A 25,403-nucleotide genomic window follows, 5' to 3' on the forward strand; every position below is an offset into this window, starting at 1 on the left:
CCCACGTAATCCCCGCGTGGGAGACTTCTACTGCCTCCCAAAGATACACAAAGCCAACACACCCGGACGTCCCATCGTATCAGGCAACGGAACCCTGTGTGAGAACCTCTCTGGATACATCGAGGGCATCCTGAAACCCATCGTACAGGGAACCCCCAGCTTCTGTCGTGACACTACAGACTTCCTACAAAAACTCAGTACCCACGGACCAGTTGAACCAGGAACACTTCTCACCACGATGGACGTCTCGGCACTATACACCAGTATCCCCCACGATGACGGCATCGCTGCGACAGCATCAATACTCAACACCAACAACAGCCAATCTCCGGAAGCCATCCTACAACTCATCCGCTTCATCCTGGATCACAATGTCTTCACCTTCGATAACCAGTTCTTTACCCAAACACACGGAACAGCCATGGGGACCAAATTCGCACCCCAATACGCCAACATTTTCATGCACAAGTTCGAGCAGGACTTCTTCACTGCACAAGACCTCCAACCAACACTATACACCAGATACATCGACGACATTTTCTTTCTATGGACCCACGGCAAGGAATCACTAAAGAGACTACACGATAACATCAACAAGTTCCATCCCACCATCAAGCTCACCATGGACTACTCCTCAGAATCAGTTTCTTTCTTGGACACACGAATCTCCATCAAAGACGGGCACCTCAGCACCTCACTCTACCGCAAGCCCACGGACAACCTCACGATGCTCCACTTTTCCAGCTTCCACCCTAACCACGTCAAAGAGGCCATCCCCTATGGACAGGCCCTGCGAATACACAGGGTCTGCTCAGACGAGGAGGAACGCGATGGACACCTACAGACGCTGAAAGACGCCCTAGTAAGAACGGGATATGACGCTCGACTCATCGATCGACAGTTCCGACGGGCCACAGCAAAAAATCGCATAGACCTCCTCAGGAGACTAACACGGGACGCAACCAACAGAGTACCCTTTGTCGTCCAGTACTTCCCCGGAGCGGAGAAACTACGCCATGTTCTCCGCAGCCTTCAACATGTCATCAATGAGGACAAACACCTCGCTATGGCCATCCCCACACCTCCACTACTCGCCTTTAAACAGCCACCCAACCTCAAACAGACCATCGTTCGCAGCAAACTACCTAGCTTTCAAGAGAACAGCGTCCACGACGCCACACAACCCTGCCACGGTAACCTCTGCAAGACATGCCAGATCATCGACACAGATACCACCATCACACGAGATGACACCACCCACCAGGTGCATGGTTCATACTCCTGTGACTCAGCCAACGTTGTCTACCTCATACGTTGCAGGAAAGGATGCCCCAGAGCATGGTACATTGGCGAGACCATGCAGACGCTGCGACAACGGATGAACGGACACCGCGCAACAATCGCCAAACAGGAGGGTTCCCTCCCAGTCGGGGAACACTTCAGCAGTCATGGACATTCATCCACCGACCTTCGGGTAAGCGTACTCCAAGGCGGCCTTCGAGACACACGACAACGCAAAATCGTCGAGCAGAAATTGATAGCCAAGTTCCGCACCCATGAGGACGGCCTCAACCGGGATCTTGGGTTCATGTCACGCTACACGTTACCCCACCAGCGAACAAATGTTATCTGTTTTTAATATAATGGGTCATTTGCTGGCTCTCTCTGCCTTCCGGATGTTTCTGCCTCTCTCTGTGTTTTTTTTTCTCTGTTTTTTTTTCCCTGTTTGTTTTTTTATTGAATGTGTATTCGGAGGTTCTGCAGGTAACACCTCTCTGTCTGAACACGGTGATTGCCTTGGCAACGGGCAGTTGCAGGGGCAGTCTGTAAACACCATTTATTATTGTTCAATATGTATAAATGCGTAGGCTTCAAGGAGATCTTGAAACATTTGCCTGAGGAAGGAGAAAATCTCCGAAAGCTTGTGAATTTAAAATAAAATTGCTGGACTATAACTTGGTGTTGTAAAATTGTTTACAACAGTCCTCAGATAGGACACAGAGTCTGCAAAGGGATATAGGCAGACTAAGTGTAGGCAAGAAGGTGGCAGGTGGAGTATAATGTAAGGAAATGTGAGATTGTTCACTTTTGTAGTAAGAATAAAAACAATCTTTTTTAAATGGTGAGAAACTATTAAATGTTGGTGTCCAGAGGGATTTGGGTGTGCTTGTACACAAAACACAAACTCAACATGCACATACAGCAAGCAATTAGGAAAGCAAATGGTACGTTGACCTCTATTGCAAGGGGGTTGGAATACAAGAGTAAGGAAGTCTTGCTGCAATTGTACAGGGCTTTGGTGAGACCACACCTGGAGTACTGTGTACAGTTTTGGTTTCCTTACCTAAGGAAGAATATACTTGCCTTATAGGCGGTGCAACAAAGGTTCACTAGATTGATTCCTGGGATGAGGTTGTCCTCTGAGGAGAGACTAAGTAGAATGGGACACTACTCTCTGGCGTTTAGAAGAATCTCATTGAAACATAAGATTCTGAAAGGGCTTGACAGGGTAGATGCTGAGAGGATGTTTCCCCTGGCTGGAGAGTCGAGAACTAGTGGGCACAGTCTCAGGATAAGGGGTCAGCCATTTAGGACTGAGGTGAGGAAAAATTTCTTCACTCAGAAGATTGTGCACCTTTGGAATCCTCTACCCCAGAGTGCTGTGAATGCTCAGTTGTTGAGTATATTCAATTGTAAACAATTTTACAACACCAAGTTATAGTCCAGCAATTTTATTTTAAATTCACAAGCTTTCGGAGATTTTCTCCTTCCTCAGGCAAAACATTTGCCTGAGGAAGGAGAAAATCTCCGAAAGCTTGTGAATTTAAAATAAAATTGCTGGACTATAACTTGGTGTTGTAAAATTGTTTACAATTGTCAACCCCAGTCCATCACCGGCATCTCCACATCACGAGTATATTCAAGACCGCGATCAATAGATTTTTGGACTCTAGGGGAAATCAAGGGATATGGGGATTGGGCGGGAAAGCGGAGTTGAGATTGAAGATCAGCCATCATCTCATTGAATGGCGGAGCAGGCTCGAGGAGCCCTACTGCCTACGTCTGCTCCTATTCCTTATGTTTTCAACCATCTGAAACAAAAAACTATCTTTGAACAGCTGGGATGCTGTACAAGTTCAGTTAGCATCGTTCCTTAAAACGTTCTACCAAAGGGCAGACACGAGGAGAGGGGTATTTATTTGTACAGTTTAACCCCATGTCCCAGTCGGCACAGACACCCGCTGTCCAACGTCACCCATCATATGAACCCCAACATGGGGCCGGCCTGGTCGCACCAGAGGAAAGCAGGGACCCAAAAGCTCAGTGGCCCGTTCCCCGCTCCGAGACACGGTAACCGTCAATTTGACCCGGGTTTTTTTTTTCCGGCGGTCGATGTGGAGCAGCAGTGAACGCAACCATCGACTGGGGAAAAAAAATAGCGTTTAAAAAAAAAATAAAGGCCCTGGGCAGCTGCTGTTTGAGGCGGCCCCGGACTGCGGTTTGAACGGATACTGAGGGGGAGTGGGAGGGGGTTAGAAGTGGAAATCAGCGAGCGACAGTTGTTCCCCGATTGTTGGTTTGCTGTCTCGCTCACAAGCTTCCACTCGCGTCCACGGTCGATTCCTCGCTCGGATAAACACCGTCCACACAAGTGCGTCCCTTCAACACAACGCTGAGGCGAGGCGAGGCCGTTAGCGGAAATGACGCATTTTTGAAAGCGGGCGGGAAAGACAGAATCCCTTCCCCTCTCCTCCGGCTGGTGAATCAAGCCAGGCAGGGGCGCAGGCGCAGGCGCAGTAGAAGCGTTGCATTTCGGGATAGCGGAAGAGAGCGGCGTTGGTCATCCTGAGAGTAATGTGTTAGTGACGGGAGGATGGTGGTGGTGGTAGTGATGATGATGATGATGAGGAGGAGCAAGCGGCTGGTTAACGTGTGAGCGGAGCTAGCGCTAAACTGTAGAGAGCCGCTGGCCTGCCGGCTTCTGATGACAGGCCGTGCTCTTGGCGGAGGTGGGTCTCTGAGGACAGCAGAGAGTTTTTTTTTGTGGCCTTGGTCACCCTGCTGCCTGGCCACAGGGCGACTGACTTTGCCCCAGTGTGGGGTTATTGGGCCGACTCACCTCACTCTGCTTTGTTTTCTTGTGTTATAACTGTGTTGAACTACCTTGGTAACTGGTTTCTCGCTGTCGTTTGGACACCTCATATTGGGAGATAACAAATTCCCTTTTAAAAAAATCATTCATACAAATTGCTGACGGCTTGACAGGTCTATTTTATGCAACGGCCTGGCCGCAGTTCAGAGAGATCAACTCACGCGTTTTGTAAGCAGTCTTCTTTGCCCCAGTCAAAGTCAAAATACTTTTCTGATTTTAAATGCAGGATTAGAATTGATTGTGAGAGATCTGGCACTTGAGGGGCCCTGTGAGAGAACCTGAGATCGGGTTATGTTCACTTTTCAGAGGTCTCTACGTGTTGTCCTTTTTCCAGCCGTGAGGAATTTGTGAGCATATCGCTCTTTACTAGTTTTTTTCCCCTCAAATGCTTCCAGTACATGATGAGGACATGTTAGTGTTATGCTTTGCGTCTCTGATACATCAAAAAACGTAATTTATTTTAGCTATTTAAGATTGGTACATGATAGCCAAATATCAGAAAATGAAAATACATCTCCTTTCAACACACACACATATGTCATGGAGGCCCAACAGGTGAACTGCTTCTAGTGCTCTTGTCAATGCCTCTTTTAGGTTAGTTTAGGAGATGGTTTTTGTATAATGTAAGTGCAAAGTGCACTCAAAGAGTACTGATGCTAGTCCTTGCTGTGAGGGAAGTTGTAGAGATAGTGTATTGAGTTACCAATGGGCAAATAAGTTAATGAATGCTTCAACTATCCTGGTTCAGCAAGTGCTGGTAGGCTCTGCATTTGGGATTCTGCATGTAAAAGGTTGTGATTATAGGCTGTGGCACTGAGAGCTGCTTATGTGGGAAGTGATAGGGAAACATTGGTGTTGATCAGCCTTTTGCTGTGTGGGAAATTCGCTGAGGCTGAAAAAATGTTGGATGTTGGATTCTGGATTGTATAATGTTGGAGCAATGTGCTGGTGTGTCAGCCTGCTGTGCCACATAGTCATGTGCTGCCTGGGAAATCGGGTTCTGCTGCTGGTGGATTGGAATGCAGCAGGATTGCTATTGTATGTGACAGTGTTGAGAAGCATCAAATTTAACTTGTGGAGGGGGTGTTGGTGGAGGTGAAGAATGTCAAAATAATGCACCAAAGAGAAAAGGTGACATCAGAATGAGGTTAAAGCAGTCAGGATAGAAACAATCGCCAGCAATATGAAAAAGTGAGCTGTTGCACAAATATAAGGAAGTGTGTGCTGGGCAACTGTGTAACTAATGTAAGGATTGACATAATTTTAGTAAAATATATGATTAGATGAGAGCCTAGAAGGATGAAGAGATTTATATTGCAGCCTTTGCAACATTCATACTTGATAGATAGCTAGGAGATGGAGCGAACTTCACTGGCCATGGACGATCAATGCTTAAAAACCTAATAAGTCTCAATTGATTTGGATGGAAGCCTGTGGTATTTAAGTGCACTGAAACAGCAGCCAAAATGGTCAATCTGACCTAGGACTAGTTTAAAAAAAAAGTTAACTGAATTTCCTCGTGATAATCAAGTACACAGAAGAGAGCCAAGGAGAGGAAGAAATACATTCAATGAGCTATAATAACCCTGCTTGCGCCATGTATATCAGTTCATTAAGGCAGTCAAAGTCTATATTTAGTAGCTAATTGGGAAATATTGTTAACCTCGTGATGGCAAAACAAGTGATCAAAATAGACTCATCGCCCCGCCCCGGAAGTGCCAGTAAGGTCACCACCTATTGCTGAGAGGATAGGTGGCCTACTCCTTGGCTCCTACCAATATTATTCTTCCTTTAGCCACTCGGGAATGGACACTAATTGCTTTTTGACTTTTCTTGATAGATGGAGTACTTTTAAATTGAATTATGCTGCCGCCTTCTCATAGAGCAAATTTGTTTTGCTGTCCTTCCTAAAAGGTGCTGACCTGTGTTGAGATCAGTTCCATATTTGCCACTCTCTGATACCTTTACCGAGTTGCTATTCTTCATGTTTAAGCGTGGCTGGTGACTGCTGACAGACTGTTTGACTGGGAGAAAGGGCATTACATCCTTGCCTCACCTGATGTCCACACAAGCACATTACCAGTTAAGGATCATTGGACAGTGATTAGGAGCCGGACCCTTGTTTCACCCTTCTCGCTAGCCAAGGGGCACTGAATTTCTCAATTATCATGGCTGAGATTGGCTAATGCAGCACAGCTATAATCAAACTTAGCATCCTTTGGGCTATGTAGCTCCGTTATACACTAGCTTTAACACTGAGTCACCAAGGAGCTGAACAGAGTAAATGTTGAATATCGGGTTGTAACAGTAGATATGGCACTGAGTCTTAGCACAATGCACCCAGTGATTCTTCAGGAAATAGGGAGTTTTGGAAGAATTGTTCAGTGACTCCCGAAGAGCTCAGAACTGGTCCTCATTATTTCTCAATTCACTAGTTGCGAGTGGAATGTGGTGAAAGCTATGCCAGTTTTTAAGAGCAAAGTGTGACGTGTATTCTGAAAATTGCGATGTGTTACAACAGTGCAATGATGTGGAATCAATGTTTGGTAGTTGGATTAAATCAGCTCAAACCTGTTTTGTAACCAGGGAGACAAGCATTGTCTGGGATGGATTTTCAAATTAGGTTACGGAGGTGAAAGTACTTTTTTTATTCGTTCATCCCATGAACTGGGCATCACTGGCAAGGCCAGCATTTATTGCCCATCCCTAATTGACCATGAGAAGGTGGCGGTGAGCCGCCGCCTTGAACTGCTGCAGTCCGTGTGGTGAAGGTTCTCCCACAGTGCTGTTAGGGAGCGAGTTCCAGGATTTTGACCCAGTGACGATGAAGGAACGGCAATATATTTCCAGGTCGGGATGGTGTGTGACTTGGAGGGGAACGTGCAGGTGGTGTTGTTCCCATGTCCCTGCTGCCCTTGTCCTTCGAGGTGGCTCTTCTAGAGGTCGCGGGTTTGGGAGGTGCTGTCGAAGAAGCCTTGGCGAGTTGCTGCAGTGCATCCTGTAGATGGTACACACTGCAGTCACAGTGCGCCGGTGGTGAAGGGAGTGAATGTTTAGGGTGGTGGATGGGGTACCAATCAAGTGGGCTGCTTTGTCCTGAATGGTGTTGAGCTTCTTGAGTGTTGTTGGAGCTGCACTCATCCAGGCAAGTGGAGAGTATTCCATCACACTCCTGACTTGTGCCTTGTAGATGGTGGAAAGGCTTTGGGGAGTCAGGAGGTGAGTCACTCGCCGCAGAAAACCCATCCTCTGACCTGCTCTTGTAGCCACAGTATTTATGTGGCTAGTCCAGTTAAGTTTCTGGTCAATGGTGACCCCCCAGGATGTTGATGGTGGGGGATTCGGCAGTGGTAATGCCATTGAATGTCAAGGGTAGGTGGTTAGAGTCTCCTTTGTTGGAGATGGTCATTGCCTGGCACTAGTCTGGTGCAAATGTTACTTGCCATTTATCAGCCCAAGCCTGGATGTTGTCTTGCTGCATGTGGGCTCGGACTGCTTCATTATCTGACGGGTTGCAAATGGAACTGAACACTGTGCAATCATCAGCGAACATCCCCATTTCTGACCTTATGATGGAGGGAAGTTTATCGATGAAGCAGCTAAAGATGGTTGGGCCGAGGACACTCCCTGAGGAACTCCTGCAGCAATGTCCTGGGGCTGAGATGATTGGCCTCCAACAACCACTACCATCTTCCTTTTTCTTTTTTATTCGTTCATGGGATGTGGGCGTCGCTGGCAAGGCCAGCATTTATTGCCCATCCCTAATTGCCTTTGAGAAGATGGTGGTGAGCCGCCTTCTTGAACCACTGTAGTCCGTGTGGTGAAGGCTCTCCCACAGTGCTGTTAGGAAGGGTGCTGTCGAAGAAGCCTTGGCGAGATGCTGCAGTGCATCCTGTGGATGGTACACACTACAGCCACAGTGCGCCGGTGGTGAAGGGAGTGAATGTTTAGTGTGGTGGATGAGGTGCCAATCAAGCGGGCTGCTTTGTCCTGGATGGTGTCGAGCTTCTTGAGTGTTATTGGAGCTGTACTCATCCAGGCAAGTGGAGAGCATTCCATCACACTCCTGACTTGTGCCTTGTAGATGGTGGAAAGGCTTTGGGGAGTCAGGAGTTGAGTCACTCGCCGCAGAATACCCAGCCTCTGACCTGCTCTTGTAGCCACAGTATTTATGTGGCTGGTCCAGTTAAGTTTCAGGTCAATGGTGACCCCCAGGATGTTGATGGTGTGGGATTCGGCGATGGTAATGCCATTGAATGTCAACGGGAGGTGGTTAGACTCTCACTTGTTGGAGATGGTCATTGTCTGGCATTTGTCTGGTGCGAATGTTACTTGCCACTTATGAGCCCAAGCCTGGATGTTGTCCAGGTCTTGCTGCATGCGGGCACGGACTGCTTCATTATTTGAGGGGTTGCGAATGGGACCGAACACTGTGCAGTCATCAGCGAACATCCCCATTTCTGACCTTATGATGGAGGGAAGGTCATTGATGAAGCAACTGAAGATGGTTGGGCCTAGGACACTGCCCTGAGGAACTCCTGCAGCAATGTCTTGGCGCTGAGATGATTGGCGTCCAACAACCACTATCATCTTCCTTTGTGCTAGGTATGACTCCAGCCACTGGAGAGTCTTCCCCCTGATTCCTATTGACTTCAATTTTACGAGGGCTCCTTGGTGCCACACTCGGTCAAATGCTGCCTTGGTGTCAAGGGCAGTCACTCTCGCCTCACCTCTGGAATTCAGCCCTTTTGTCTATGCCTTTGCTGTATCCAGTGCACTCAGCCGTTTCTTGATATCACGTGGAGTGAATCAAATTGGCTGAAGACTGGCTTCTGTGATGGTGGGGATATCGGGAGGAGGCTGAGATGGATCATCCACTTGGCACTTCTGGCCTGAAGATGGTTGCAAACGCTTCAGCCTTGTCTTTTGCACTGATGTGCTGGACTCTGCCACCATTGAGGATGGGGATGTTCATGCAGCCTCCTCCTCCCGTTAGTTGTTTAATTGTCCACCACCATTCACGACTGGATGTGGCAGGACTGCAGAGCTTTGATCTGATCCGTTGGTTGTGGAATCGCTTTGCTCTGTCTATAGCATGTTACTTCCGCTGTTTACCATGCATGTAGTCCTGTGTTGTAGCTTCACCAGGTTGACACCTCATTTTTAGGTATGCCTGGTGCTGCTCCTGGCATGCTCTTCTGCACTCCTCATTGAACCAGGGTTGATCCCTTGGCTTGTTGGTAATGCTAGAGTGAGGAATATGCCGGGCAATGAGGTTACCGATTGTGCTGGAATACAATTCTGCTGCTGCTGACGGCCCACAGCGCCTCATGGATGCCCTGTTTTGAGCTGCTAGATCTGTTCTGAATCTATCCCATTTAGCACGGTGATAGTGGCAAACAACCCATTGGGTGATGTCCTCAGTATGAAGACGGGACTTCATCTCCACAAAGACTATACGGTGGTCACTCCTACCAATACTGTCACGGATAAATGCACCTGCGACAGGTAGATTGGTGAGGACGAGGTCAAGTAGGTTTTTCCCTCGTGTTGGTTCGCTCATCACCTGCCGCAGGCCTAGTCTGGCAGCCACATCCTTCAGGACTTGGCCAGCTCGGTCAGTAGTGGTGCTACTGAGCCACTCTTGGTGATGGACATTGAAGTCCTCCACCCAGAGTACATTCTGTGCCCTTAGTTCTGAGCAGCTGCACATACAATTCTCTGTAATCAAAGTAATATTTGTAAAATGATTTGGGACACTTAAGAAAATGCTCCTTTTCGTAAAAAAGTAGTTTCAAAATTTTGTTTCAAAATTATGAGGGATTTTGAAAGAGTCGATAGGGAGAGACTGTTTCCACTGGCAGGAGGATCAGTAAATAGAGGACACAGATTTAAATAATTGGCAAAGTAGCCAGTGGGGAGATGAGAAATTTTTTTACTCAGCGAGTTGTTATGATCTGGAATGCACTGCTTGAAAGGGTGGTGGAAGCAGATTCAATAGTAACTTTCACAAGGGAATTGTATATATGCTTGAAAAGGAAAACATTGCAGCACTATAGGGAAAGAGCAGGGGAATGGGACTAATTGGCTAGGTCTTTCAGAGAGCCAGCACAGGCATGATGGGCTGAATGGCCTCCTGTGCTCTGATTCTATAAAAAGCAACAAATCCATCCGTCCGTATAAAATTTTAAGAGTATCCTTCAAATGACAGACAGTCAAAAGTATATACATTTTTAAAAAAACAGTTGTTTCATGCTGGAAAACCTGCAGACTTGTTTCAAGAACTGCATTTAATCTATAATTGACAATCACTGTTTAGACCACTTGCCCACAGAAAATACCGAAGCAGTGGCATAGAAAAACAGTTGTAAACAATTTTACAACACCAAGTTATAGTCCAGCAACTGAACATTTTACCTGAGGAAGGAGGAAGCCTCCGAAAGCTTGTGAATTTAATATAAAATTGCTGGACTATAACTTGGTGTTGTAAAATTGTTTACAATTGTCAACCCCAGTCCATCACCGGCATCTCCACATCATAGAAAAACAGGCCAGGTTAGCTGTTAAACATTCAACTGTGCTCTGGACCTCAATTTACCCATGAACTGGGCCACGGGAAATCAGCTGGTTAAGTATATTTGTAAAGCTTTATTATTAATTATTCAAGCAGTGACAGACAATGCTGGATCTCACTTTGCTTTTTTGTTGTCCACAGCAATAGAACTTTTCCAGAATGTTAGAGTCCTATGTGACTCCGATCTTGATGAGCTATGTAAATCGTTACATCAAGAATCTGAAGCCATCTGATCTTCAACTGTCATTATGGGGAGGTGATGTAGTCCTCAGTAAACTGGAACTGAAGCTTGATGTGCTGGAGCAGGTACAGACTTGATTTCAGATGTTGCTTGAATGAACAACAGTGATGTATGCTGTTAATGGGTACTACTTGCACAGTAAACTTCTGAGTACACGTTAGTATGGCTTGTCAAAAAAGGCTGGTCAGTGAGGCTTGGAGCCTTCAGCTTTCGGATTTATGGGCCCTTGAATATACTTGGAAATCCCCTCCATGACTATGTAAAGTCTATTTAACAGACCAGTTTATGGTTGGTTGACCTGTTGTGACCTCCCAGTTTGCTTTGCACTGTTGGTGGCAAATCAAGTTGCAGTTCAGGTTAGTTAAATGTAGCAAATTGAAGAAAAGATCTTGAGATTTTTTTATTTTCACTTATTTATGGCCACATTTTAAAAGAAAAGTACGGAGATGTTCCTGCACTTTAGGAGGTTTCCTGATGGATTATTGGAACAATACCTCTCGGCTATAAGTGTTCCGAGGAAGTATTGTGGAATTATACACTTTTCCTCTGTCAAATTAGTATTTTAAAGGTAGGAGCACATTATTTATATTTTATACAAGGAAGGTATTTTAAATACTTGAATTGAAGAAGAAATAATTCTACCATGAATAAATTAGCAAATTGGGTCTGTACAATTCTACCATATGAGGAGCTAATGGTCTTCTGCAGGTATGTCAGCTTCAGAACGCTAAACTAATTATTCAGCATCCAATTTATACATCATTCCTGATCTTTGCATTACTCCAGATGCATTTAATACATTTTGAAACATTGCTGTTGTAACCATAACTTACAATATGTTTCTCACCACTACTGTAAGAAGCCCTCCAATTAGGCTTATGCCCTGCCTACAGCAGCAAGACAACGCTGATCAAAGTCATTAACAGCATCCTGTATGATTGCGACCCTGGGTCACTATCCGTTCTTATCCTCCTCAACTTCTGCATCGCCTTCAGCACTGAAGCCTTGTGCATCTCAACAAAAATCTATTGATCTCAGACATGAAAATTTCAGTTGACTCAGCAGCCACAGCCTTTTGGGGGAGAATTGAAACCTCCCTTCCAGCTGCACAATCCTAACGAATTCTGCCGTGATAGCAACGTGGCTCTTGTGACTAAGTTCTCCCCTACTCCACAGGCACCTATTTCTCTTTTGAGCATCTCAACCTCTTCCATCCCTCCCATCATTTCGAGTCCTTGTCATTTTACCACTCTCCCGTGTCCTTGTCGACATCTCCTCACTTACACTTTGCACACAGTGACTGCGCATTCCCGGTGAATTTTCTCTCCGCCTTAATTGCCCTTGCTCCTTCACCTCTAACTTCTCTGTCCTCTTGTCAGGACTGAACCTTATTCTTCACATCAACTTCCCCACCCACACCTCGACCGTGGCATCCCTCATGGCCATGCCACTTTTGAGGTCTTAAAACTCACAAGGCTTTCTCTGGGTATTTCTTTATTTCAGCAAGTAGTGGCCCCAAAGCTTTCATTTGTTTTCTGTAGCTTTTTGGAGCAAGACTTTTTAGTTTTCTAAGAATGATTTTTTGAATAGTCCGTCACGTCACATGATTAAAGCCTAAGCAAGTAGTTCAAGTCTTTCTAATTTTGAATAGATTGCAGAGTTGTGCACTCAAACTAGTGGTCCTAATTGATATATATTTCCCTAAATGGGCCTAGAATAAGCTTGCAGAAATAGTTTTTGTAGAGGGTCTTTAATCACAGTATCACTTCTTAATTATGTGCGTGATCGGTGTGAGAAAATTTATTGAAGTAGTATGGGGTTTTCAGAGAGTCTTTCTCTTCACCTTTATTTCTGTTGCTCTTTCTCTTCATCTTCTGGTTGTGTCTGTTCCCTCCCACCTCTCTCTGTCCTGGTCCCCGTCCATTTCTGTCTGAGTGTCTGTTTTTCGCTTCCTCCCCCCTCCCCCCTCCCCCCTCCCCCTTTATTCTCTTGTCTCCCCTTTGATATGCTTTTTTTCCCTCTCCCTCTTCCACTTTTACCTCCCCCAAATCCCTCAGTAACTTTGTATATTTGTCTCTTTTCTGTTCCCATCACGCTCCTCTTGCTCTCAGTAGGCTGGAAATCAATTGGAGTGAGCAGGCAATCCACAAAGCACTTGGGAGAACTTTGCACCCTGGCCTGTCCTGTCCAGGGTCATTTCCAAGCCCCTTACCAGCCCTGAGTAATTCCCTCAAGTCCTCCTTCAGCTGTGGTTTCTCATCAGTTGCAGTGTTTGGCTCTTCTACTGCATCTGCAGTTGGCAAGTACAGTAGGAAAAGAAAGACTTGCATTTCTATAGCGCCTTTCACGATCTTTGGATGCCCCAAAGTGCTCTTAATCTAATGAAGTACTTTTGAAGTGTAGTCACTGTTGTAATGTAGGAAACCTGGCAGCCAATTTGCACACAGTAAAGACCCACAAACAGCAGTGTGATAATGACCAGATAATCTGTTTTTAGTGATGAGGAATCAATATTGGCTAGGATACGGGGAGAACTCCCCTGCTGTTCTTCGAATAGTGCCATGGGATGTTTTACGTCCACCTGAGAGGGCAGACAGGGCCTCGGTTTAATGTCATATCCGAAAGATGGCACCTCCGACAGGGCAGCGCTCCCTCAGTACTGCACTGGGCTGTCAGTCTGCATTATGCGCTCAAGTCTCTGGAGTGGGACTTGAACCCACAACCTTCTGACTAAGACGAGAGTGCTACCAACTGAGCCACAGCTGAGGAGAGCTGAATGCAGCAACTACCACAGGTGCAGAATGACTGATGAGAAACTTTCTGGGCTGGGTGTCGTGAACTCCAGCTAGGTTGGGAGGACTCGGGGCACGTCAAATTGGGCTTGGGGAATTGGTCGGTTTCTTAGAACATTGATAGAGGCAGTGGAGCCAAAGTGCACTGCAGCCAACCTGGAGGAGCTGAGCAGGGAAAATGAGGAACAAGCCCAAGTCAATAAATAAAGTTTCAGCAAGTAGTCCAAATTGAACGCAGGCTCCCAACAGATGAGTAGCCCCCTTTTTAGAATATGCTTTCGAGGGTTTTACAATGTCACAGGAAATTCTGAGTAGTAATAATATCTTATTCTGAATTGTTTAATTTTCCCTATGGGCTAGAAACATTAAAGATGGTGGCTCTAATTAATGCCACAAAATTATTTTGGCAATTAATTGGTTCCTGCTATTGCCAATTTGGGATTGGTAACTTTCAAAACAAAGTTGAGCAATTTGCTGAATTTCTGCTGTTCATTCGTTACTCATTAGTACTTGCTGATTGAATGGAACTGCTTTTGATTCATTCCTGTTTCGTCAATGTCAATTCAATATTTAATTGGTGACTTAACGGATAAGTCCTTATTTCAGCCACTCGCTAAGTTTTGCTGCCCCGAGAAAGGTGTCATGAATGGATGCATGCTTGATACTAGACTTTCAATTGTATAGATTCTGATATAGTATGGGGAAGGGAATGTGGAGTGAATAGAATTTTAAAAAAATGTTTGAAATTAATGCACAAGTATAGCAACGACTTTAGAATGAGTGAGAAAAACATATGATTTAATCCATTCTTTAGTTGGGCCTAATTGATATTCATGAATTTGTTCTTTTTAGCATGATTCTATCCAATTATCATCCAAATTATACCTTGAAGTAACTAATGCCTTTTCTTTAAATCAATGAATATACCCTCCAGAACTTTGATTAAGCAAGGCTACAAACTTTGTGGCAATTATACCTATCTCATTTCTATTTCTATTTCCTGCTCCTGTATTCTTTGTCATACAGTGACCAATGGCCAGTGAAAATAAGGAATATTATTAGTTAGTTTGTAGCATGTAATTCTTTACTCTGCAGTTTGTGAATTAAAAAAAAATACATGTGTGGAACATTTCAACATTGAACAAGTTATTTCTCAGTAAACAAAATAGTATGCTTAACTTCAATTTTGTTGCTTTTTTCAGGAGCTGAAGTTACCATTCACTTTCTTGAGTGGACACATTCATGAGTTAAGGATTCATGTGCCATGGACAAAGTTGGGCTCCGAGCCAGTTGTTATTACTATAAACACTATGGAATGTATCCTGAAGCTGAAGGATGATGCACAGGTGGGTTAACATTGGGTTTTTGAGTGTGTTAATATTTACAGTTTATCAAAATATGCAAAAATTGTTGTAACTAGCCTATATGAGATTTACGGAAAAATGGGCTAATGAATATAATAGAATGACTGGGAACAATAGGTTTAATGTCAATAATGCTTGACTTCTTACTGATGTTACATGGTCTGATGAAGGTTTTTTTGGATTTGGTTGAAATATATGGAAATAATGCAGATCAATATCTTAACAAAATATTTTTCCTAACTTTGTTAGGAATGGGAATGAAGATATGTAGGTAGAGTACCAGTTCAATGAAATAAAAATCTTCCTGTGCTGCCGGGACCATGGAAGTATCTGTGTGAAGGAACCAGTCAGGGTTATATAATAGGGAGCTTAAGGTTAGACTGGTATTCTGGAATTTTCCTTAATTATCTTTGTCAGGGAGAAATTTAACGTGACTTTCTCTCTGGAGATTAAATAAATCGGATAAGCTGTAAGTGATGTGTGGAATGACTCTGCTGACTAGCATAGATGATCTTTTCTTCTTTCAAGTATCATAATTTGAAATCTGGATAGAGTAGGAATTAGGAGTAGAGGGGAAAGGAGGAGCTGAGTAGTTTAATTGACATTTATGTATAGGAAAACATAACTATAACCTAACTGACATTTATCGTAAGAATGGCAGCACAGGAAGGGACATTGATGTGTGGTTGCCGCAAGATATGGGAGTTTTGAAGAGCAGACATGGATGCGGACAAATATTCATATGTCAAGTTTCTCTAACTGTAATTACTTGAGATGAAATCTCAGAAATTGAGGCGGAACTGAAGACAATCTGACACATCGGGGAGGGAGAGACTTTTGTTCCAAAAACCTATCAGAGAGTAGTCACCTTGCTGAGAGAAAGCAAGCTGCAAGTGGTAGAAGAAGGAGTGGTGACTATCCACAGGTCAGGGATAAGTGAGGAGGGACCGGCTGAAGCAGGCACACCCAAAGCAGATTATCCTCGCCAACAAATCTGATGCACTTGCTTCCTGTGGGGAGGATGATGACCCTGGGCAGGACCATCAAATGGATTACAAATGCACTAAAAAAACAGGAGATGGCTCAAGAGGGGCAGGTTAGCAATTCAATTAGGAATGCAGTAGTAATGGACTTGAGGGACAGATAGTATCTTTCGCAGTCCAGACCGAGAGTCCCAGATGCTTTCTTGATTCCCAGGTGCTAGGGTAATGGATATTTCAGAAAGACTGGAAAAGATCATAGGAGGGGAGGGAAAGCAGCCAGTTACCATGGTCCATGTGGAATGATGTAGGAAAAGAAATGCCTGAAATCCTGCAAAAGGAGTTTAGGAGATTACAATGCTGATTTAAAGAAAAGGATTTCAAGGGTAGTAATCTTTGGATTCCTCCACCAGCCATGTGCTAGAATAGGGAAGGATAGGAAGATTAGGACCTCAGTATGTCAAGAAGAGGGTTTCCCTTTTTGGGGGGACATTAGCACTAGTTCTGAGGACAATGGGAGCTATTCCTTAAGGATGGGCTATATCTGAACAGGAAGGGAGCTCTTAAACTGGCAAAATGAAGAGTCAGTTAAATTAGGAAGGAAGGGAGCTGGGAAAATAAAATAATCAGAAAGAGCAAGTAGAGAAATTAGAAATAGGTGAGGTTAAATGCAAATAAAAAAGAATTTAACCAAAGAGATAGAAATGCAGAAGGCATAAAGGGAGGAGAAAATAAAATTGACCAGTTATAAGCAGGGAAAGGACTCAGATAAAGGAACGAGGTGCTAGCTTAGACAAAAAACAAGGGAAAAGCATTAAATACAGCTAAAATGATAAAGTGCATGTATTGCAGTGTTCAGAGTGTGGGAAATAAACTGGTAGAATTAGAAGCAATTATATCACAGGCAGGTAAAGATTTAATAGCATTAACAGAAACCTGATTGCAAACTGGGCAGGAGTGAAAAAGGTACATTGGGTTAGAATACTTTTAGGAAATATGGAGGAAATAAGGAGGAAATATGTATAGTAGAGAGGACTGATGTACACACAAAAATCAGAGCCAAGGATTTAAAAAAAGGATTGTTACATTAGTGGGATTGTACTGCAGACCATATAATTAGGGAGAGAAATGAAAGGAGAAATATGAAGACAGATCAGGGAGATGAGTAGGAATAATGACCCAGAAATTGCTTTTAAAGTAACGGTGAGCCTAACAGCACTCACCATTATTAAGGGCGAAATTGAAGAGCAAGTTCTGCACGTGTGCAGTAAAATGCGGAAATCCGGAACTTGCTCTTCCTGATTCGCCGGCGATGTGACAACTTCGCCTTAAAGGGATTTCACCGGCTGCAATCAATGGAATCAACGGACCAGCGCCAACTTACTCTCCTGCCCAGCTGGGAATGAACTAATCTCGCCAGAAAAAAGGTATGCTCAGTTTTATAAGTCTAAACTAAACTAAGTTTTAACGGCGAGGTAAGTCTTAATGACTGCCAAACAACCTCTCTGGCACTAAAAATGAACTTTTAAAAACGTAAAGTTTCATTATTCCTGATTTTAGTAGTTTTTGGACATTTAAAAAAAAACATTTTTAATTAAAAAATGTAAATTTTTTTTTTTGCTTTTTCCTTCTGTCTCTTTTATCTCAGTCTTTTAATCTGATCCTCTCTTTATTTTGCTTTCTCTGTCATTTTATAATACCTTATCGGGCATATCCTTAACTGGACCAGCCTCATAAATACTGTGGCTACAAGAGCAGGTCAGAGGCTAGGTATTCTGTGGTGAGTGACTCACCTGACTCCCCAAAGCCTTTCCACCATCTACAAGGCACAAGTCAGGAGTGTGGTGAAATACTCTCCACTTGCCTGGATAAGTGCAGCTCCAACAACACTCAAGAAGCTCGACACCATCCGGGACAAAGCAGCCTGCTTGATTGGCACCCTATCCACCCACCCTAAACATTCACTCCCTTCACCACCGGCGCACCGTGGCTGCAATGTGTACCATCGACAAGATGCACTGCAGCAATTCGCCAAAGCTTCTTCGACAGTACCTCCCAAACCCGCGACTTCTACCACCTAGAAGGACAAGGGCAACAGGCGCATGGGAACACCACCACCTGCACGTTCCCCTCCAAGTGACACACCATCCTGACTTGGAAATATATCGCCGTTCCTTCACCGTCGCTGGGTCAAAATCCTGGAACTCCCTACCTAACAGCACAATGGGAGAACCTTCACCACACGGACTGCAGCGATTCAAGCAGACGGCTCACCACCACCTTCTCGAGGACCATTATGGATGTGCAATAAATGCTGGCTTTGCCAGTGACGCCCACACCCCATTAATGAATAAAAAAAAACCCGGGTGTTTAGTCTGTGCTGTTTGCAAATGAACTGCACTTCCTGGGTCTTACAGCGTGGCTTGCTTCAAGCTGATTGGTTGAGGGGCCTTAGCGATCCTTTCACCACTCACACAGCCCAGGAAAGAATGCTGATGTTATTTGAACTCGCAGTTCAAGGAAGTTGCCACCAGAAAGAATGTGGTAACTTAGTGGGTGAATTTAAATATAAAAAGCGGCGAGCTCTGCTGGCTCGCTGCTCGGACTAATTTACGGACCAATAAAATTATTGTTCTAGGAGATTTTAATTACCCACTCATTGATTGGGATGGGAGAGGGGGAAACAGAGAAAAGTGAATGAAATTCCAGATTTTAACACATTCAAAGATGGAATCTTATTGTTTCAGACACTAGATAACCAAGCTAACAACAACTGTATAGTTTAATGAACAGCATTGCAAAAATACAGACAGTATTGTTACCCAATCCAAAGAAAAGAGATGCAACAACAACTTGCATTTATATCGTGCCTTTAGCATGGTAAAACACCCCAAGGTGCGTCACAGGAGCGATTATCAAGCAAAATTTGACACCGAGCCACATAGGTAGATATTAGGACAGGTGACCAAAAACTTGGTCAGAGAGGTTTTGAGGAGCTTTTTTAAAAAGTGGCTTTGGAGCTCCATTCTTTCCTGGTCTGCTCTAATAGTCCATAGCTACACAACCTACAGTTATACCCAACTTGTTTACGACCAATTTTCTCTCATCATGCTGAAGGTCCTTTGGCTTAGTATTTTTCAGCCGTTTATTATTTTTACCTTGTTAGAGCCGTTAGAACCTACATTTGTCTTTTGCAACTTGAAAAACATAGCACAGGGTTATAATAGTTCAATTGAACAATTCTCCATTTCGTGATATGGTGCATTGTAGTAGCATTTATAGGAGGTCTGTTTCCACATCATTTTTACATGTCAGCACTATATAATACTAAAATGTGTGCAGGACTCCTTCCTCAAGCAGTATGTTTGTATGAATCATAGAAAGTTATGGCACAGGAGGAGGCCGTTCGGCCCATTGTGTCCGTGCCGGCCGAAAAAGAGCTATCCAGCTTAATCCCATCTTCCAGCACTTGTAGGTTAGTCAGTTATGGCACTTCAAGTGCACATCCAAGTACTTTTTAAATTAATTGAGGGTTTCTGCCTCTACCACCCTTTCAGGCAGTGAGTTCCAGACCCATACCACCCTCTGGGTGAAAAAATTTCCTCTCAGCTCACCTCTAATCCTTCTACCAATTACTTTAAATCTATGTCCCCTGGTCACTGACCCCTCTGCTAAGGGAAATAGGTCCTCCCTATCCACTCTATCTAGGCCCCTCATAATTTTATACACCTCAATTAAATCACCCGTCAGCCTCCTTTGTTCCAAAGAAAATAACCCCAGCCTATCCAATCTTTTCCCACAGCTAAAATTCTCCAGTCCTGGCAACATGCTCGTAAATCTCCTCTGAACCCTCTCAAGTACAATCACATCTTTCCTGTAATGTAGCGACCAGAACTGTACGCAGTACTGAACCTGTGGCCTAACCAATCTTTAATATAGTTCTAGCATAACCTCCCTGCTCTTATATTCTATGCCTCAGCTAATAAAGGAATGTATACCATATGCCTTTTTAACCACCTGTCCTGCTACCTTCAGATATCTGTGGACATGCACTCCATGGTCCCTTTATTCCTCTATGCCTCTCAGAATCCTCCGATTTATTGTGTACTTCCTTGCCTTATTTTCCCTCCCCAAATGCATTACCTCACACTTCTCCGGATTGAATTCCATTTGTCACTTTTCTGCCCTCCTGACCAGTCCATTAATATCTTCCTGCAGTCTGCAGCTTTCCTCCTCACTATCAACCACATGGCCAATTTTTGTATCATCTGCAAACTTCTTGATCAAGCCCCCCAGATTCGAGTCCAAATCACTAATATATACCACAAACTGCAAGGGACCTAGTACTGAGCCTTGCAGCACCCCACTGGAAACAACCTTCCAGTTGTAAAAACACCCGTCAACCATTACCCTTTGCTTCCTGCCACTGAGCCAATTTTGGATCCAACTAGCCACTTTCCCTTGGATCCCATGGGCTTTTACTTTTTTGGCCAGTCTGCCATCTCATCTGCTATCTGAGATGAGATGGAAAGAGAAATTGTTACAAAGGACTGCAAATCAACAATGGCGATATTTTTAAAAGGAGATTGCAAAGATGTGAAATAAATACACTGCTGTTATAAAGTTTCAAGATTCCACAGATATATAAAGAGGGTGGAAACAAACTGAAGTTGAAGAGGGTATATGGAGCATTCGGTATGATTAAAAATATGAGAGAATCTTAAAAAATGTTAAGTATAGTAAAATATTCTCCGAATATATCAGTAAAGTGAGAATTGTTAAGAACATAAGAACATAAGAACATAAGAAATTGGAGCAGGAGTAGGCCAATCGGCCCCTCGAGCCTGCTCCGCCATTCAATAAGATCATGGCTGATCTGATCCCAACCACAAATCTAAAGAACACAAGAAGTCGGAGCAGGACCCGGCCACATAGCCCCTGGGCCCTCTCCGCCACCCACAGGGCATTGACCGATCCGAACTCAGCTTCATGTCCAATTTCCTGCCCGCTCCCCATAACCCCTAATTCCCTTTACTTCTAGGAAACTGTCTATTTCTGTGAGGTGGAACCCCCGAGAGGAGAAGATAATGAGTTAGTAAAGGATAAACAGAAATTGGCGGGGATATTTAACAAGTACTTTATATCAGTGCTTACCAAAGAGTAGGATATTGGTTAAAAGTGAATGAGGTTTAAGAAATAAAAGGAAAATATTAGAAAAGTTAGTTAAGTTAAAGGAGACGAAGTGCTGTGACCTGACTGGATACACCCAAGGATCCTGAAGGAAATGGGAGAAGAAATAGAAGAGGCCTTGGAAAGGGTTCTATTAAAAGTGGATGTATGCTGGAGAAGTGGAGAGTGGCCAAAGTAAAAACCATTTTCAGAAAGGCAGATACAGCTAATTCGGGTAACTACAGGCCAGTTAGTTTAACATATGTGGTAGGGAAAATATTTGATAAATAAATAAGGATGAAATGATTAAATATCTAGATGAAGGGAAAATAATTAGAAGCAGCCAACACGGCTTTAAGAAAGGAAGATCGTGTTCGACAAATCTTCGAGGAGGTGACAGATATGGTGGATGGAGGAAATGCAGTGGATATGGTGTGCATGGACTTTCAGAAAACCTTTGGCAAGACACTATTGGAGATGATTGCGGGGAATGGAGCTTGGGAAAAGGTAGCGAATTGGATTAAAATCTGGTTAGAAGGGAGGGAACAGAGAGTAAGTGTTAAGGGCAGTTTCTCAGAGTTGATAGAAGTGGGTAGTAGGGGTTATGTTCTGGACCACATCTGTTCAATGTGTACATCAATGATTTGGATACAGGGCTAAAGGGAGTAGTGTCCATATTTTGCAGATTGTACGAAAATAGGAAGTGTAAATAATTCTGAGGGCTAGAAGCTGCAAGGGAATATTAATAAGTTGGTGGCAAAAAAGTGGCAGATGAAATTCAATGTTAGTGTGAGTTTAGTAGATTTTGATTATTAAAAGGAATATATTCTTTGAATTGGGGAATGTTGGGTAATGTGGAAGAGAAGAGGGATTTGGGAGATCAAATTCACAAGGCTTTAAAAGCAGCATTTCTAGTCGATGATACCCCAATACCATGTCCCCATTATATTGGAGTTTGGTTAATGCCCTGATACCCCCTGTCCCCATTATATTGGGGATATGGTTAATATTCCAAAAACCTAATGAAATACTGGGTTTTATGGCAAGTGGTATAGGATATATAAGTTAATAAATAGTGGTGAATCTATATAAAACCGTAGTAAAACCACAGTTGGAGTGCTGTGTACCGTTTTAAGCTCCACACTATGGCTGTAAGGCTATTGAATGCACTACTGGAGATGGTGATTGAAGCCGAGACCACGTCAACATTTGAGAATATATTATATAACAGGTTGAAGGAATGGGTAAGAAAGGGATATTGGAACGGGGCAGGCACATGCGATTAGGACTGCTGCTTGCGTGGAGGATAGATGCCAACATGGACTCGTTGGGCCAAATGGCCCGTTTCTATGTTGTAATTTCTATGTCATTCTGTGTAATTCTATGTAGATTCATATACTAGGCATGAATACAATGTAAACTGGCTGCTAGTATTTCAATCGTAGCTGCATTTCACTGCAGTGATTTTTTTTTGTAGTCATATTTAGTTACAGAGAAAAAGCAAAATGGGGACGCATTTAGATATTTCAAAAATGTCGAGCTATTTATTAAAAAGATATGTGTAGCATATTCACTAAACAAGAAATTGCAGCCATAGTTCCTGATAATATTTTGGTCATAGAAATCTTGAAAGTTTGCCTTGTACCCGGGTTCACATTCCTCTCCCTTTACATTTTTCTCCTCTTAGCCTTCCTTTCTTGAAGATAGATTCTTGTTTTGCTGTATGTTTGCACATGCAGCTCAACTTGCATCAGGCAGGTGACCATTGTTCCTGAACTTGAACATAAAGTTGGAGACATAGTCTGGTTCTTTTTGCTTGATTATGGCATGCAGATGCAAACTTATTATGGAAAGAAAAGAATACATACAAATTTATTGGAGCGGTGGCAAGTTATAATTGGGGGAAATTAATTTGTTTCCTGCACAAAATATCGTGTGAAAGGTCGTTGGTGTAAAAGCTCATTATTTGAAACTGCTGTTTCTCAGCAGTGTTATAATTGCTCTGCTGCTGATTTCTTAATAAACACATGAATTACTTTTTGCATAGTTTTAAAAATCCGTCGAGTTTGATCATAGCTAAATGTTTTGGTTCATTTGTTATACTTAAATATCGTATGCTGCCACTAGCTAAATTTATCTCTCAATGTATATAATGTAAAGATTTTTCATGCATGAGATCCAAGTCCAAAATAATACTGTAGTGATTTTGTACACATTTGTTTGAATGTTTAATATTTGACAAGAAAGTAGGAATTTGACTTGGATTTTTGTATGCGGTGGATTCTGGTAGAAAGCATGCCACCCGTGAAGCTGGGGCTGTTGGAAAACAGTTTTTGCACAAAAAAAACCCTTTTGGATACTGAGTACTTCAGTGTGAAGGTGAATGTTTCAAGGCCAGATGTCCCAAGAGAAGCCCATTTTTGGTGAAGTCAATTATAGATAAATATACAGGCAGCAGAAATAGATTTGGAACATATGACTTTGAACATTACAAAACCAACGTTTGATCTTGTACCATACAGATGGCTACTGGCATAAAGATCAGGTTTCCTACTTGCAGGAAAATTTGAACTTGAATTTAGTGCCGCATACAGTGTTGGATCAAAGGTCAACAAAGTAGAAAACTCTAAAAACAAGTATTTGTTACAGATGTTTTAAAACTCTTGGTTAACGTTTGAGTTTGGAAAATTGCTTATGACGTTTGGACAAATTATCCAGTGGTATGCACATCCCCAGAGGCTAATGACTGGATCTTGCCAATGCCTGACTTCTTTCCTCTCTTTCTTCCCCCCCCTCCCCCCCCCCCCCCGCCTCCCCACTCCTTTTTTTGGGAAGAAATATGTCAAATCTTTTTTTCTTGGGACTTTAGAGCTGTTCAAATATTTTATGCAAGATTATTTTATTAAATGTATTGAAGAGCCCAATTTTAAAATTATTTTTCTGCATCTCTAGAGCTGCCCTTCTCTTTCCCCACCCTACACTGGACATTCAGTCTGTCGAAGAGACAGAATCTGCTCCAAGATTATTGTCCTCGGTTGCTGAATTGTTAAGCCTTTGTTTATGCCTACTCAGGATGGTATGGTTGGGAGTGATTCCATGTGTTGGTGACTGCAGGAGTGACATCTCACGGTATAGTGTGTTTGAATGTCAATGTGCATTGTTGCTAAGGGATGATTAAAAGTGAGGAGTATTAATGCTGGTGAATGAAGACTTTAGGCACAGCGTGTCAGCATCAAATAGACTGAGGTCAAGTATAGTATGGTCCAGATGTAGAGTAAAATTCCTTTTGACTTTGCCCCAACAATGTGTAGAAATTGTCAACTTCAGAAGAGCATCTCATTCTGTACCAGTGTTCATTTTTCCATTTTCTAATTCAGTGATCTTAATAGTCTCCCTAATTGAGATTGTCAGGATGGAATTGTGAATAACTTTGTGCTTATCACAGGTTCTGAGTTGGGACTGACCAAGCTTATTATGTTCTTGCAGAAGGAAGTGCAGACTTTCATTCTATTAATCTGACTGCTTTTTAACCCCAGGTTTCAGTGGCGATAGAATGTAGTTATAACCCAATCTCTCAAAATTTGTTGTGTGAAGATTTATGAAAATCTTCAGATTATTCTTAATTATTGGATGTTTATAATTTGTAAACATTCTAAATAAGCAGTGCGCTGCAGCTAAGTCTATTAAAGTATGTCTTCAGTGCAAGATTTCAGCTCACAGTACATCTTCTTCAGGCTGCACAGTCATGTTAATATTTTTCTTTAAAGAAAATATCCATTACAGTATCAGTATTGATGTCAATCATGGCTCAGTGGTAGCATTCTCGCCTGTGAGTCAGAAGGTTGTGGGTTCAAGTCCCACTACAGAGACTTGAGCACATAATCTAGGATGATACTTCAGTGCAGTACTGAGGGAGTGCTGCAGTGTCTTTCAGATGAGACAGTAAACCAAGGCCCTGTCTGTCCTCTCAGGTAGACGTAAAAGATCCCATGGCACTATTTGAAGACGAGCTGGGGAGTTCTTCCTGGTGTCCCGGCCAATCCACAACCAACATCACAAAAACAAATTATCTGGTGATTACCTCATTGCTATTTGTGGGACCTTTGTGCACAAATTGGCTGCTGCGTTTC

At 43.3% G+C, this 25,403-nt stretch overlaps 1 protein-coding gene across 3 annotated transcripts in view; it reads left to right on the top strand.

Moving 5' to 3' along the window:
* Positions 1-3,839: 3,839 nt before the first annotated feature.
* Positions 3,840-25,403, top strand: part of LOC137310136 (intermembrane lipid transfer protein VPS13B-like) — an 875,231-nt gene continuing 853,667 nt past the window's right edge. For 2 of the 3 annotated variants that reach the window (XM_067978114.1, XM_067978120.1), the window contains exons 1-3: positions 3,856-4,010; positions 10,869-11,033; positions 14,963-15,106. In XM_067978114.1, coding sequence (XP_067834215.1) covers positions 10,887-11,033; positions 14,963-15,106 — 291 coding nt within the window. In that variant the 5' untranslated portion in view covers positions 3,856-4,010; positions 10,869-10,886. Of the gene's footprint in view, positions 4,011-10,868; positions 11,034-14,962; positions 15,107-25,403 lie in introns of all 3 variants that reach the window. The other variant, XM_067978127.1, reaches the window with a different exon arrangement.

This window comes from Heptranchias perlo, chromosome 3 (assembly GCF_035084215.1).
Source record: "Heptranchias perlo isolate sHepPer1 chromosome 3, sHepPer1.hap1, whole genome shotgun sequence".
Taxonomy (NCBI): domain Eukaryota; kingdom Metazoa; phylum Chordata; class Chondrichthyes; order Hexanchiformes; family Hexanchidae; genus Heptranchias; species Heptranchias perlo.